Here is a 16,347-nt window from a genome sequence, read left to right on the forward strand (position 1 = left end):
TCATTCATTCATATCTATTTTCATTCATGTGTAATAATAAAAGAATGTAGCAAGTATAACAAATTTTCATATCAAAATGTCTCATTCTGTTAGTATTTTTTTTTTGTATTCCAATTTGTTCATTTAAAACATTTTAAATCTATTTAAATAAACATAAAATACTCATGGTGTTTTTTTTTCTCAATTTATTCATTTTTAAAAACTTTAAATAAATAAATTTTAAAAATGAAACAATATTATAAAACCTGTCATTTATTTTATATAAAAATTTTCAAATACATAGGATAAAAGGTGGAAAATGAAAAAAAATCAAGTAAAATGTTTTGTTATTAATATTATAGACAAGCTGGGTAGAGAAGACAAAACTATACCCAAAATCATTTGGGTTTTTAAAAAATGTGTTTGAACTCGTCAAAGCCTATTTATCTTTATCTAAAATAAACCGTATCAGGAGACAAACAAATAACGTGAAATGAAATGAATTTATACTATTAGTCATAAAGAAAATTTCAATTCATTATTTTCACTTTTTTTTAGATTTTCTCATTTGTTTTTTTTGAGCGATTCTTTATGCATGTTTCCCTGTAGGATACTCTCGTGGGAGATAATCATAAAACCTAACCCAAATATAGCTTTGCATGCATCGGATGCCACTTTACAATCTTATAAAACTAGTAAGCAATCAAATGGATGATGCGATCGTAACGTCCAATACCACGAATTATGGTGGCACAGCAAAAAATGGTAATAGACAATGGACAACAGCACATCTAAATATCTAATAAAAATATAAAGCATTAAAAAGGCCTAAAAGTATGACTCACACACCGATCTAGAAAATTCGAATGAAAAGAAAATATATTATAACTATATATACATATCTTACCAAACCAAGAAGCTCTCTAGTGAGCGACCATACCTATGCTTTGTGAAAAGGAAAAAAAAAGTATCTATTTTAAATTGAAAAGCATAATTTTTTTTTTATTTTTGTAATTTCTGAGGATATATTTTATAAATTATAAAGAATCAGTTTTGAGAAATGATAGATGCTCTTATGCTTGCGCAAGCATTAATATTTTCCGAAAAAAAGCAAAAAAAAGAAGAGAAAATGTAGGACCAATTAAAAAAAAAAAAATGGCGCCATAAGGTTGAATTTGGGGGAGAGAGGAGTGAATGGAATGAGTGCCAGAGCCAGTAATGGGAAAAGAGAGCCAGCTGGAATAGTGAGGCGGTGATGGGATGATGCGCCTTGTCCCGTTAGAATAGGACACGTGTAAACAGAGCGTAGCGAAATGAAACGTAAGTCTGGTCTGTCACACAGAGTAGATAAACCTCCAATAAAAAAAAAAAAATTCTGTAAAAACAAACCGCCCTCGCTGCCTGCAAAAAACGCGAATCTCTCTCTTCTCGCTCTTTGTTTCTTTCTCTCTCTTCTCGAAAGCGAAAGCGAACTCGGAAAACAAATCACTCAAAAACGGATCTGAAAGGACCAGAACCAGAATAACAGAAAACCCTAACCCTAGCCGCGGCTTCTCTATTTCTTTTTTTTTTTTCATCTGCGGAGCGAGGACTAGAACTAGATTAGGGTTAAGGTTTAGGGTTAGGTCTAGGGTTAGGGTTAGGGTTAGGGTTTTCTGCGATGGAATGTGGGGGTGGGCGTTGTTGTGGTTCGTCGTGGTGATGACCGGAGGCCGATGTCACCGGCAGAAGAAGATGATGGGTAGGGGTGCGGAAAGAGGCTGCGGCACCGAGGAGAAGCCGTGTCCCATTTCTAGGGCTCCAGCGAAAATTTCGGCGAAACAGCCGGGGAATCCAGGAAAAGAGGTATCATTGGGCGTCGATTTATATGCCCAAGCCCGGAAAGCACTGTCTGATCGCTGCCCATTCGAGACAGAGGAGGCTTTAGCAAATACTGTTTCCACACTTCCGAGTGGATTGGCCTGTTTATTGTCTAAACATTCTGATAGTAGAAAGAGACACAAGAAGTCTCATTCTGACACAAAATCTTCATCCCGGCAGTCTCGTGGTGCGAATATTTGGTTGGAGACAGAGGGGTACTTCAGAGAATTGGCATTTCCGGATATTGAAACCCTGGTTGAGGTATCTTCTTCTGTTTCTTTAGCTACCGAGAAGAATTTTTTGATTCCATATATAGGAAACCCTATCGAGGCTAATGGGGTTTCAAGTGAACTTCAGAATGGTGAGAATGCAAATGGTAATGGCATTGTTGTTAAAGAAGAGGACAAGAAAGAGGACAATCAGTTAATGGAAATTGACAGTGTGGAAACTGAAGTTTTGCCCCCGGAAGAAAAGGCTTGTTCTCAGTCCCCTCTATCTAGTGGTCTGGAGTGGCTTTTAGGTTTGAAGAATAAAGTTCTTCTGACCTCAGAACGTCCTAATAAGAAAAGAAAACTTTTGGGTAGTGATGCGGGGTTAGAGAAACTTATAATCGCTCGACCATGTGAAGGGAATTCTTCTTTGTGCCACTTTTGCTGCACAGGGGACATGGGAGAACAATCAAACCGATTGATTGTTTGCCGTTGTTGTAATGTTGCTGTGCACCAAAAGTGTTATGGTGTGCAAGAGGACATAGATGAAGAATCGTGGTTGTGTACTTGGTGTTGGCATAAGAATGATAAGAACGATGCCAGTAACGGTGAATCAGTGAAGCCTTGTGTGCTTTGCCCAAAGCAGGGTGGTGCTTTAAAACCTCTTCATAAGAGTGAAGATGAGGAGTCTATGGAGTTTTCTCATCTGTTTTGTAGCCAGTGGATGCCTGAGGTTTATGTGGAGGACACAAGGAAGATGGAGCCTATTATGAATATTGATGGAATAAAGGAAACTCGGAAAAAGTTGGTATGCAATGTGTGTAAGGTGAAATATGGTGCTTGTGTTCGATGCAGTAATGGTATGTTTAGTTTTTTAAGTCAGTTTGCACCATTTTGCATCTCAGTAGTTTGAATCTGTGGCAGAACCTGGTTATTTTTCAGACAATGTGAATTCTATTATGCCATCTTATGATATGACCGCTAAATGTTTAAATTTGTTTCATGTTTATGTCTCTCTCTCTCTCTCTATACCCATGAGCATTTGAAGAATGTTGGCTATTTGTTTGTTCCCTCTGAACAGAGTGTATAACTGGACTACAACCAGAAAGTAGCAGTGGTATTAGTTAACCTACTTTACAATTATACAAGGCTTATTTGTTTGTTGTTCCCTTGGTCTATTTGCCTAAGTTATGTATAGCTTTAGTTCCTTATGCATTTATCGGGGACACTGTCATTCATTTTCGAGGGATAACATTGCATCCTTTTCCCTATATTTGTCCCTCTGAAACTAATTGCAATAAATTAAAACTGTTATCTTCTGGCAGAGTTCAATGAGTATACCTGTAATAGCTAGCCATTTGTGAAGTGAAAGCAGGGCATTCTCTGCCTCTGTGATGTTACTGTATCAGGGCACCTCCATTTATGGGTGTGAATACTTGTACCAAGTGCATTAGATCTCCCACCTATAGTAATTAACTGATGCCATTAATCTCGAAGACTGTATATCATTGTACCTCATAATTTCCCTACATTGGAGGTTATTGGATCAAGTTCCATTGAAGTCTTTCACCTTAGTTTCCAATCAATATGCTTCCTATACGGTGATAGGCAAATGCCATTTTGAGAGGTTCAGTGAAGTTATATTCATGAATCAGTCTGATCACTAACTTGAACTGATGTTACCTTGGAGTACTAGATCCTGTGATGTTTAACATCAAGTATTCTCTCTTCTTTGGTTAATTTCATTTTTTGTTTATTAGTTCTTTTAGTTTTCAATATTAGTCATGGTCCACTGGTTGGGGTTGGGGGTTGGTTGGAGCTTGAAACTGTTATATGATACTACAGAACAAGATCTAAATGCTGTTTTATTTGTTAAGCAGCTGTTAAGCTATTACGGACCTACAGTTATGCTCAATATGTTTCTTTCTTGTAAAAAACCTATAAAATAATATGTTTCTTTCTTGTAAAAAATGTCTAAGTTACTGGGGCAAAGAACTCAATTAACCAATGAAGTCGAGTTTGAACAGAGATTTGAACCCTTCCTTTTTTTGGGTCAGTTTTTTTTTGGGACATGTGTGAAGTGTCAATTAAGGCATCATTGGGAATTTTTGATTCTGTGGTGAATCATAGTTCAATCCTAATGGTTGAATGAAGAGATTAATTTTGCAAAATTTAAATGGTTTTACCTCTTGTATTCTTGTCCTTGTTGATGGTGTGGAAAAGTGCTGACTTTTATAGTTTTGAAGGTGATTGGGGGAGTTGATGCCATATCTGCAAAGTTTCTCAGAAGTAGAAGGAACTTCTCTGCTTCGTTTCACCTTTTTTTGCCTAATTTGTTCAACATGTCGCTGTGTCCTTGTGTTGGTCTTGAAGGATGACTGCACTTCATTATGATGTGATGAAGGATCTTAAGCAAAGAAAACAAAGAAGAATTGAAAATATGAGATATAGGCGATCATTTCACTCTGTTAATTCATGGTCTCCAAAATAGTAGCTTGTCGGCTTCGGTACAATATTGGTAAGAAACATAAATTAGAAATCCCTTAAGAAGGCAGTTGTCCTGATGTTGTTTGCTTTACAAGGAGAGTATGTGCCTAGGTTTCACCCCCATTTAGTCGAGCATTTGAAATATGAGACCTATTTGCCTAATGAAAAAGAGAAAGCATGCTTACTTTAGAGCATTAGTTAGGAAAGTCGCACCTATCAGAAAAAAAAAAGCATTAGTTAGGAAGGTGATAGGATGCAAAGCTCTTATGAATGAATGGTTTTTCATTATGATTTCAGAGAGTGGGAGGCAGGAAGAGGACCTTAACTGTCAATGAGGCAAATCTCCATGTATATTTGTTTGATTTCCACCTATTGTTTTCTGTCAGCATCTGATGTATGGTTTCACCACAAAAAATAAGCTTCTCTGATGCTACATTTGCAGCACATGCCCTTGTATGGAAATTTAATGGCATCAAGGTTTTTATGTTTGCATCACAGTCTAGCAAGGGCAATTGTATTTTTGTCATCTGTGTATTCTCTTTGTAAATGATAAAATTTTTGTTCTTTTTCTAGAGCCTGTGGAATGTCCTACCTTAAGTGCTAATAGGCTAAGATCTATTTTGGTGAGGAGTCTATTGAGGTATACATGGACTCTTGTTATTCAATCAGAGTTCTTGGCTGTTAGGGCTCTTTCTGCACTCTATGGAACTGAGGTTGCTTTAAAAGGTCACTGCTAATAAAGCTAACTATATGATCAGGTTCTGGGGTGTACTACTTTTCCTCTATTTTTATCAGGTTTTGTATTGTAGGGAAGGAATTCTCATCCTTCTCTTGTATGTTCATTTTTAATGAAAATGTGCCTGTTTCTGATTAAAAAAAGAAGAAGCTAACTATATGATCATCATACTGTGTTACCTATAAAAAAAATGATTATCATGCTGTGTTGCTGAGCAGGCATCTGTTCTTTGATATGCTTGTTTTTATTGGGTCCATCCATTAAATATTCTGTTTGATGTGGTATCTGCAGTCTGTGCAGTTCTTCCTGTTTTTCTTATTTGGTGTCTTCAGTTCATGTGTTAGTACCATATTTCACCTTAGATGGTTTGCTCCTATAATGCTGGAGTGCTTGATGTCTTGAAGTATAGGTGCTTGTTGCTGCTGTTTTCATTCTTTTCTTAATTGGGGGGGGTTTAATGTATTAATGGTTCTCCTACTGGTAATTCAGGAGCTTGCAGAACTTCTTTCCATCCCATATGTGCAAGGGAAGCAAGACACAGAATGGAGATTTGGGGAAAATTTGGTTGTGATAATGTAAGCCTTTTCTTTTTTTATTTTAGAATGAAATTTAGAATTATTTGTCGTCATTAATTTTTGATAGTGAGGCTTGTTGACTACAATGACCATTTTGCTTTGGCACTTCTATAGCTTGAGCTACGGGCCTTTTGTTTAAAGCATTCAGAAGTCCAGGATGTTAGCAGCACCCAACAGTTAGGAGATTTTTCTGCAGCTGATGGCAGCAACACTTCAAGTCACCCACCAGTGACATCAGTTAACAAACCACAAAAGTTAAAGATTGGTCTCAGAAATGGTGATAAAATTGCTGTTCATATGGAAACACCTGATAACAATTCCAATAAATTGAGTGATGGTGAATTTCAAGAAACAGGATTGCCAAATACCAGATCAAAGGCTGAACTTATGTCAGGATGTGCTGATGCACAGCAACTCATTGGTATGCGTATGCTAGAGACGATTAACAGTGAAGGTGTTAATCCATCTGACTCGATAAATCTTGCACTGATTCTAAAGAAGGTAGTGTTATAATTTTTTATCTGTTTATGAGCTTCCATACCATTTTCTCAGCAATTCAGTTGAATAAAAATATTACTTAAAGCTTTTTTAAGTTTCATATTTCTGGTTCTACAGTTAATTGAGCGGGGGAAAGTCAGTGTGAAAGATGTAGCACTGGATATTGGAGTTTCACCTGATTCGTTGGCTGCAACACTTGCTGTAATGCATAAAATACCCAAGCTCTTCCATTAAGTTATAGCATCTGAAAGTAGTTCTACCTTCAAGGTTGCTTTTCTTTTGTCATGTCATCATTTTATTTCTTCTTTTGTGAACATGGTCACTGCAGGATGATCACTTGGTCCCTGACTTGCAATGCAAAATACTGAAATGGCTTAAGGATCATGCTTACATGGGTACCTTGCAAAAAAATTTGAAAGTCAAAATAAAATCTGCAATTTCATCAAAGGATGAAATTGGAGAAGTTGATGGTTCTAATGCTGTGCTTGTCTCTGAGACTGATATTCCAGAACCAGTTCCTGTGAAGTCAGTTCCCCCACGGAGAAGAACCAAAAGCAACATTAGAATTTTGAAGGATAACAGATTAATATGCTCATCTGAAGAAACATTTAGTGACAATGGAACAGTAATGGATGAAGTTAACACAGATCAACTTGCTGGTGAACTTGAAAATTCAAGCAAAGGATCTTTTCCTAGTGCCACTGAAAAGGTAAGCTTATCATATTATAATTAATTGGTCAATATCTTGTAGCCGGTGAAATTTAAGTAGTTTCCAAGAGATAGATTTTTCGATCTTGAGACTTAAAAGTTTGTCTTCTGTCTTGTTTATAGAAAAAAGAAATCAACTAATGTTGTATTCATATTTCAGTTTTGGTGTTTAAACTTGCTTCTTGTTACTTGTTTCATTATCCTCTGATGGAAGATTGACTTGTGCTCTTGACGAGTATCAGTAGTTGATTAATGGTTTCCACATAACTCCCATTACCTGGTATGTTGATTTGGGTGCCTGTGTACCAGCCTTGCAGAGAATTTTTCTTTTTATCAGTATGGTGGATTACGTAGATTCATTTTTCTGATTCAGTCAATTTCCCTCCTTTTCTAGCAGAGTCAAGTACTATGACTGTTCTAATTCTTCCCACTGTGTGTTTGTCCTTCCGCCTCTGTGTAAAACCACATTTATAACTTCCAAAGGAGAGGTCGAGGAGAAGTTGTTCTTGGTTCTAATCTTCTAGTTTCTCCTTTTTTCACTCTACGGCTTGTTTGACAGCCTACACTCTCCTTTTAGTCATCTCAGTTCAGGGTTTCCATTATTTGTAAAATCTTTTTCCTTAGTAAAGTGTTATTTTCCTTTATTTGTAAAACCTTTTTCCTTAGTAGCATTTTTTCATTCATGCCTATCAAACTATTTTTTCAGTAAAATCCTATTTTTGTTCATGCTTACCACCAAAATTAAGGAAATTTTTTTGTTCATAGTAAAATCTTATCTTTATTCAACAAGAAAGGTCTTAATTTTGATTTTTTGTATATCATGAATATTGTAGGTATAGAATTTGTTTTGCCTCTGGAAAGTTGGTTTGTTGGAGCTCATTTTATCCAGGTATCGTTCTTCCTATGAAATCTGATCTGTCATCGGCAGGAACTCGTCCACCCATATTAGTGTTATTAGAAATCGTGCTGTGTTGATCTTTCAAACTTTCTCACATTTTCTACTTTAGGTACATTGTAGTTTGAAGGTGATGCTGTCATTTTGTTTGGTGTAAAACACAAATTTTTGCAAAAGAACAACTGGCTCATTTAGGTCATCACTGCACCAGTCTACTAAGCACCCTTTCCATAGTTGGAGTAACCGAGTGATTTATCACTTGTTGCTGGGGCAGAACAACTGAAGCCAGCTCATTAATGTCTATGTTTATGTCAAATGTCTCATTTGGAGTTTATCTTTTCCTGCTGGAAAAGAAAAAAAGGGAAGGAGGGAGGGGTGGTTGTTTGTCACATTTCAATATAACATCAATATTGACACTATACTGATTGGAAATTACTAAATGTGTGTATTTTAAGAATTGAAGCAATTTTATGCATATTTTACTGGTATGCTATATTTAGCATTCATATTTCATTTCCAAGTTTCTGTTTGTGTGGCTGTGCTTTTTGCTTGATAAGCTAGAACCATTGCTGTAAATTGGTGGTTTGCTAAGTACTCTGCAACAAGCTTGAGCAGAACAGTGCTAAACTAGAGTTGTTAAAATGCTTTTGTGAGTCAGGTTGTTGGTGATTCTTTGTTCCCTAGATACCTATGTGGCTGCATAATCTATTTTTTTAACAGGTAAATGATAAAATTGCATAAAAAGCGCTAAAAAAAATGCAATGCACCAAAGGACACAGGATGTTTATAATGGAAGCCAAAAGGCACAACCAAGAAAGAGTCCATAAAAACAACTCCCCTCCCTTAGTGATAACCCAACCAATCAACAAAGTTGAATAAAGATATATAACATCTACATTTATGAACGATTTCACCCATGAGAACAAGTTACTAATAAAAGAACTTTTTAGGGCATGATTGGATTGCTCTTCATTATCAAAAGACCTTGGATTCCTTTCTTCCCATATAGTCCAGAAAATGAACATTGGAGCTGCCCTGCTATCCTTTTATGTCTTTTACCCACAAAGGATTCATGCCACCCTACAAGGAGTCTCTTAGTATGGAAGAATGCACCTAAGAAACACCAAACAAAGCTAAAAGGAATCGCTAAAGGATGCTTGCCTCGGTGATGTTGGATATGATTGATGGATTCTTCTTCAACTTTCCAAAGATAACATGTGTTAGCCAATGACTGACCCCTCCTTTGAAGCTGGTCTAAGTTTAGCATCTTTCCCTAACTAGGTTCCCATGCAAAGAAGCTTCTTGTAGAAGGAATGCATGGATTCCAAATTGTACTTGTAAAATGATTAGAAGTTCCTCCCCACACTACTTGTCTTTCAAACAATTCACCCTCCTTCCATTTCCCATGTCAGAGCATATTCTGCTGCAAAAGGTGTCACAGTCCTTTTTGATTGATTTCCATAATTCAACCCCATATCCTGCTCTTACTTCGCAAGACTTCCACCCTCCATATTACCCATATTTTCCCCTTATGACTTGTTTCTAGAATGCTCCCTTTTTTTTTTTCTCTGTACAAATAATCAACCACTTCACTAAATGCAATTTTTTTCTCCATTTACTTGACACCCACCCTAGAGAAAGTCACTTTGAATCTTCTCAAGTCTCAATCTAACTTTTCTTGTAATACTATACAAGACCATGAAGTATATGGGAAGGCTGGATAAAGTGCTCCTAATCAACGTGAACTTTCCTCTTTTAGATATATTGCCTTTTCCACATTGACATCCTCTAACAAAAACACTCCACCCAATCCCATACAACCACTGATTTAAAAGGAGCACCAAAAGGAAGACCCAGGTAAGTAGAAAGCAACTTTCCAACTCTGCATCCTAGCTCGTTGGCCAAGTCCTTTGTATTCTCCACTTTTCCAATTGGAATCAGCTTGCTCTGTTCTAAATTAACTTTCAGACCCAAAATCTCAAACTGCATAAGCAGCTAGCTTAGATGCACTATTTGATCTTGGGAAGCCTCACAAAAGATAAATAGTATCATCTACAAACAAGAAGTGAGATGCCTTCTCTCTTTCACCCCCTCTGCCCCTCTCCGCGAAGGCAACTGCCTAATATATATTTCATGTAAGACATTTTCATGGCATATGTCTTATCTCTAAATCAGTGACTAATGTGATGTTAAGCAACTTTTTGTTTAACAAAATTTTTTTCCAGAGTGCTGATAAAAGGTTTTTATCACTTACCAATTAGCACAAATAAGAAAAGGACTAGCAAAACTAATAAATCTAAATAGCCATAAGGTGATGAAAACCTGCAAGAGAAATATACATGGGTCTTCTATGATAAGCGGTAAAAGATACCAGGATGATTTCGTAAGCCCTGAAAACAATCTCAATGATCATGGTGAATTTATTTTAAGGGTTGACAGAGAGCAAGATAAGGGGGAGGAGGAACCGAGTTGATCATGGTTGTTCTGTAGAGGGCAGAAACACCTACCTTTCCTGTGTCTTGCCATCTTTTAGACACTTCTAGAGAGTCCATTTTTGTGCACTTCAACAAATGATTGTGCCTTTATGTTACTTGACTTTTTTTTCCTGATAAGTGACCTTAATGTTACGTGACTTAATATAAATTTATTCTTTTGTTTGCTATGATTTTACCATACATTTACTGACTAAAACAAAGAAGAATCGTATGTTCCATTAAGAAACTTAGAACCACGCTCACACAACTATTCTCCCTTAGCTTGATATTCTTGATATTGGGAAGTTGCCTAGTCTAGATATGATACTCTTGTTGTTATATGTAGGCCTAGTTGTGTCTTTTGTTTTTGGTTTTGGGTGAAAAAGGGTGTGTAGTTAGTTTCTTTGATGGCCACTTGTTTTATTGCCAAATGAACTATTGAAAATGAAATCCACATGAAAAGCTATTCTACTTGTGTTAAGTAGACTGTAATAATCTTTGTCTAACAAATAAAGGTTTGCTGTAAAATGACCTATGTAAAGCAAAACCCACGTAAAAACCTGTTTATGCGTTCACTAAAATGCACAATCACTCAGTCACAAGCTTATTTTATGTGAAATGGTGGAATTTTGCTGAAAATAACTTTTTGGAAATAAATTTAAGGTGACGGAAAGAACTATCTGACTTGATTTTGACTTACTCTTGATCCACTTTTGACGAGTGGTCTTTTCCTTCCATGTTCCCATGCTTGCATTCTCATTTAGAATGAGATTTAATGTAATCTATATATATATTGATAGATAAAGAAAATTATATATATTGATATATAATATCTATCAAAAAAAAAAAATATATATATATTGATATATAATGTAATCTATTTTTTTGAGGCCTAAGCTGCCTTGTATACTTCCTGTATGCTGGGCGGCGTTTTGCCTTTTTTAATGCATATCCTTTACTTATCAAAAAAATAGATAAAAAAAATGATATATATTAATAGATAAAGAAAATGATATATTAAATTAAAAAGAGATGCCAAAAAAGCGACTCAAGGTATACAAAACCTATACACCCACAGCCAAAAAGGCTCAAAATGGGAGAAAGATCTACAAAACAGGAGGGGCTCCAACAGCCTCAGCAAGAGTTCAACCTGTAAAAAAGACTAACTAGAGTTTGAGGACAATCATCTATGAACAATTTAGCCTCAGCCTTCAAGTAAAGAAAGCAAACAAAAGAACTTTTTAGCCTTTGGATTGAAAGCACGTCAGCATTGAAAGTAATTCTGTTTCTTGCCTTCCACACTGTCCAAAAGATGCATTAAGGGCTTGTTCTCTAAACCTTTTTGCGTTTTTTTCCCATAAACAAATCATGTCAACCTAGTAGAGTTTCTTTACCCAACAAGGTAAGCACCTAAGACACCCAAAAAAGAGCAAAAAACAACTCCCATAAAGGAGATGATCTATGGATTCTTTATCTGACTGGAAAAGATAACATCCATTTGCTAAGGTGCACCCACTTCTTTGAACTTGATCCAAGTTTAAAGCTTTTCCCCATGTTGCTTCCAAAGCAATAAAGTGAACTTCAGGTCGTACCCTTGAGTTCCAAATGCTTCCCATTGGAAAAGGAACGGCACTTCCCGGCTCCAGGGCATTGTAAAGAGACTTCATAGCAAACTTATATATATTTGCAATGGGAAACTGCTTATTTGGAAATTGTATTTTTATTTTTTCCCCTTGTTACCTTTGCTAGAGACCAAATCTGGCAAAGATTTGTCTTTCCATGAGATCTAATCCTCCATATGCATATCTGATATCTGTCCTCTCCACAGCGGTATTGACCCTTTTCGGGATCAGCTTTTTCTTCCACTGTTCAATTGGTGCACAAACATCATATGAATTTTACCCATTGAATTTTGGTTTCTTAGCTTGGGTGTCTTTATCCCTAAAGTGCGATATTGTGGAGTATGATTTCATTGGTTGTTCTTCTTTCATTGGTAAATAAAATAGATTTGTTCCCTTACAACAAGGGAAAGAAAGGAAGAAGATCGCAAGCACGAAAAGGAAGTTCAAAGTGTAAATATATGTGAAGCAGAATCGAAGTTGAAAATCCTTAACATGTATATGTTTTTCCATAATCTTTTTGTTTAATAAATGTGCTAGGAAATCAGAATTGTGATTAACAAAACAATGCTTTCATTGTTACTAAAATTTATAAAATTTACACAAAATTAGGTGTGCTTTACCATGTCATTTTTATTGATCCAAAAAAAGTAATTTTATAATTTTTCCCAAACCAAATTGAAGAATCCAACCAAGCATGTGCAAGACAACTTAAAATTGTTTTATGTGGGTGGGCCCATTTGCACTTTGCCACTTGCTTGTCCACTCTGTTACGAGATATGAGATAGCAAATGAATCTCCATTCCTAAATTCTATATATGAGTTAAGATGGACTTATCCAATGGTCCAATACTAGAATTTTATAGGTAACGAAGTTACTGATCCTTATTCAATTTGAGATTTAGTTTAATTGTTTCTTTTTCCTTATTCTATTAGGATTGGTTTGAGGTTAGTTCCATCCATTTGCTTTCCTTTGTTTGTATTCTCATTGGTTGCTTGTACGCATTTTGTGTACATGAGATGTGCTTCCTCTTTGTTAGGTGCTTTTTAATCCATTATATTTATTTGTCTTACCAAATTTTTTTTCCCCTTTGTCAAATTATCGGTCTACATATAAGCTTGTAAGCCTTTCTTAAAGAAGGAGAAAAACAATAATGCTAATGATGACGATGATGATGGGTTTGGAGTTGCTACTTGTTTTATAGTCCTCCATCACAACATATCCCACATAATTAAAATGAAATTTGGGGTGAATGAGCATAGTGTGGAGTGAAAATGGATCACTTCTTTTATAAATTATTCTACAAAGAAAAGTTGGAGGCATATTTGCTTTTCATGGAGCATGGACTTGTATAAGCCCATAGGTCATAGGAAAAGCACCAAAGGAGTGCAACACATGCATTGAAGGGGGTATATAGGAGTGCACTGGAGCCTATGTTGTAGCCCTTTTTTTAGAAGGTTATTGTGACAGATATATCTAGTTATTATTATTGTCTTTTTTTAAATTTGCATATATCCACCTTGTACATATTCTTCGATATTAAGGTCAATAGGGAGGGTTCGATGGCTGGTTTTTGTGATGGGAATTGCTGGAATTTTAGATTTAGAAGGATCTTTTTGGATAAGGAGTTGATTAAGGTAGATTCTTTGCTGCAACTTCCGAACCCTTTCTCTGTTTCTAGTCACTTGAAGTATACATTGGCTTGGAAGATTGCTGAGGAAGCCTTGTTCTCCATCAACACCTATTACTTGTCTTGTGTTTTGGTAGAAGTCTCCACATACCCGATCAAGCTCTTGGAATTCAAGAGCGTGCTCCAAGGTTAAGATTTTATTGTATGGGAAGTAGTGTGAGAGAGAGAATCACTATTGTGACTAATTTATGAGGAAAACGTGGAGTATGGTAAATAGGTGTTTCCTTTGCAATGAAGATAATAACACTCTTGATACATCCTCATCAACTGTGTATGAACTTCTAGATTATGGTCTTTGGTGTTCTTCTTGGTGAGTGTTTCGTGGGTGTTTTTTCCTATTTAGTTTGAGATGCTATCCTAAGTTGGCATGGTGAGTATCTATCTTGTATATCACGGGCCGCTATTTTAGTGTCTCTTTGCAATATATATACTTTTCTTTACTAATAATAAAAAATAAAAATAAAATTGGCATGGTGATTTCATGGGAACCAAGCTCAATGCAATGTGGAAGCTGATTTCTTTGTTTTTTTTAAATCACTTGGAAGGAGTACCTTTGAAGGTGAGGATTAGTCAAGCTTGGTGATGAAATGTGTCCTTAAAACTTTGCTTATGTTGTATGTTGCATAGTTTTAAAAGGCGCACTTAAAGTGTGCCTAGGCTTAAGGCGTAGCCATTCCCTAGCTACAACGTCTTGTTTGCCTTGTCTATCTTACTTTTTTTTTATTTTTATTGATGGGTTCTTTACTTTTCATTTTTTAACACTTTTATCCTTGAAATTTCTAATTGTATATTGAAACTTTTATAATTTTATTACTTTTTTTTGTTGAATGCTTCTTTTAAATGTTTGAAATTTTCAATTTTTTATTGACCGGATTGGATTTTGGATCATATTTTATAAAATTGATATGCATACTAGGTTAGGTTTCACTTTACTCGGGCACGTGCTTTGTGTTGTGCCTTGCACCTAAGTTATAGGATACTTTTGTGCCTTAGGTGCGCCTTACGCCTTTAAAACTATGGTCTGGTTTTGATTTTGGTTCTACTTGTTTGTCTTTTTTTTGGAGTGAGTTGATAGTATGTGGATTATTTAGCTAGGTAGTAGTTTTGTTTGGTTTCGTTTCCTAGTCCACTGGTTGTATTCATTGTGTGTACATGGGATGCACCCCCTTTTTATGAGGGGCTTTTAATCCATCGTCTTTATTTGCCTATATAAAATGCACTTTGTATGTGCTTTATGTTGATGGTTTATTTATTCTATGATTTTATCATATATATGGGTGTGGAATGCACTCAAAACAATTGTGAAAGGAAAAGAGAAGTAATCATTCTTACCATGGATGTATTTGACTTATATTTTGAAATTAGAATGTTCACTATTAACAAACAAAGTTCTATATAGTTATAAAATATATGTAATCTATATATAACTTTTTGAGCATTATTTGCTTTTACCATTTATTGACTGAAAATAATTGTCCTTCTTTACCATGCCATTCTCAAGGATGCCTGGAAAACAACGTAATTGTTATTATTTACTTATTATTATTTTTTCTTTTGGTTGGGGGAATAGTGACACGGACTTTATGAGTAAAAGGACTAGTATTTGAAGAAGTAGAAGTCAAACCAGCAAAAGTCAGGCCAAAAAGAAAACAGAACAACTATATAAATTGAGGATGAAGAACCAATGAAATGAGCCAATCAGCCAAAGTTTGAACCAAACTTTTTTCTATTTATATATTAGATTTTACATCATAAGGTTTTTCAATGGATTGTCATTTGGTTTGATGAAAACATGCAAGATATTGAAAGAGATAGCTATGTTACTTTGAAATACGAAAATTACCCCTAAGGCTTAGTGCAGATGGTATATAATTGGGTGGGGATGGGGAAATTCCAGCTCCAATCTCATAACCTGGAAAAAATTTTTCTGATAAAATTAAGAAAATTAGTGGGGAATGTGGTAATTTTCTACAAAATTATGTAAAGACATTAATGCACAATAATTTAGTGTGCAAATGTGGTAATTAGATATGTGTGTAAATAGCATGTGTTAGGGTGCTAAAGTTGGATGCTTGTGGATGTTTATGGAAGACGAATTAAAATAAATGCATTCATGCGTTAATGTCAACGTTTTGATAACATCTAATGATGCTGAAATACAAGCATATTCTTATTGGGGATCTTATTCTTCATTTGAGATTTGGTAGACTCCCTTCATTTGGGAAAAATTGGGAAGGGATTGTGGCCAGGAGACAAATGAATATAAATACATTCATACATTAATGTCAACGTTTTGATATCATCTAATGGCGCTGAAATACAAGCATATTCTTATTGGGGATCTTATGCTCCATTTGAGATTTGGTAGACTCCCTTCATTTGGGAAACCTTGTTTTGTGATTGGGAAGGGGTTGTGGCCAGGCAGTGAGATTTGTGTTTATGGTTTTGTTGTCTTTGTGGGGAGCTCTATTTTTGTTTAGCCTTTTCGTGTCCATGTACATTGTCTTTCTGAAGGGCCTTTCCTCTTCCTTGTACTTAATGCGGTTATAGCTTCCCAAAAAATGGGTATATATCATGTACAATATTCAAATGCAACATCTTCTATAACTTGTATGC

General features: G+C 35.6%; 1 protein-coding gene across 4 annotated transcripts in view; it reads left to right on the plus strand.

Annotated features, from left to right (window-relative positions):
• The first annotated feature begins 1,329 nt into the window (after nucleotides 1-1,329).
• LOC100245365 (uncharacterized) overlaps nucleotides 1,330-16,347 on the plus strand; it is a 29,247-nt gene continuing 14,229 nt past the window's right edge. For 2 of the 4 annotated variants that reach the window (XM_019216558.2, XM_059734261.1), the window contains exons 1-6: nucleotides 2,801-2,908; nucleotides 4,295-4,566; nucleotides 5,761-5,846; nucleotides 5,961-6,347; nucleotides 6,462-6,545; nucleotides 6,673-7,053. In XM_019216558.2, the coding sequence (XP_019072103.1) occupies nucleotides 4,524-4,566; nucleotides 5,761-5,846; nucleotides 5,961-6,347; nucleotides 6,462-6,545; nucleotides 6,673-7,053 (981 nt within the window). In that variant the 5' untranslated portion in view covers nucleotides 2,801-2,908; nucleotides 4,295-4,523. Of the gene's footprint in view, nucleotides 2,909-4,294; nucleotides 4,567-5,760; nucleotides 5,847-5,960; nucleotides 6,348-6,461; nucleotides 6,546-6,672; nucleotides 7,054-16,347 lie in introns of all 4 variants that reach the window. The other 2 variants (XM_010665964.3, XM_010665963.3) reach the window with 2 other exon arrangements.

The sequence above is a fragment of the Vitis vinifera genome, chromosome 18 (assembly GCF_030704535.1).
Source record: "Vitis vinifera cultivar Pinot Noir 40024 chromosome 18, ASM3070453v1".
NCBI lineage: Eukaryota > Viridiplantae > Streptophyta > Magnoliopsida > Vitales > Vitaceae > Vitis > Vitis vinifera.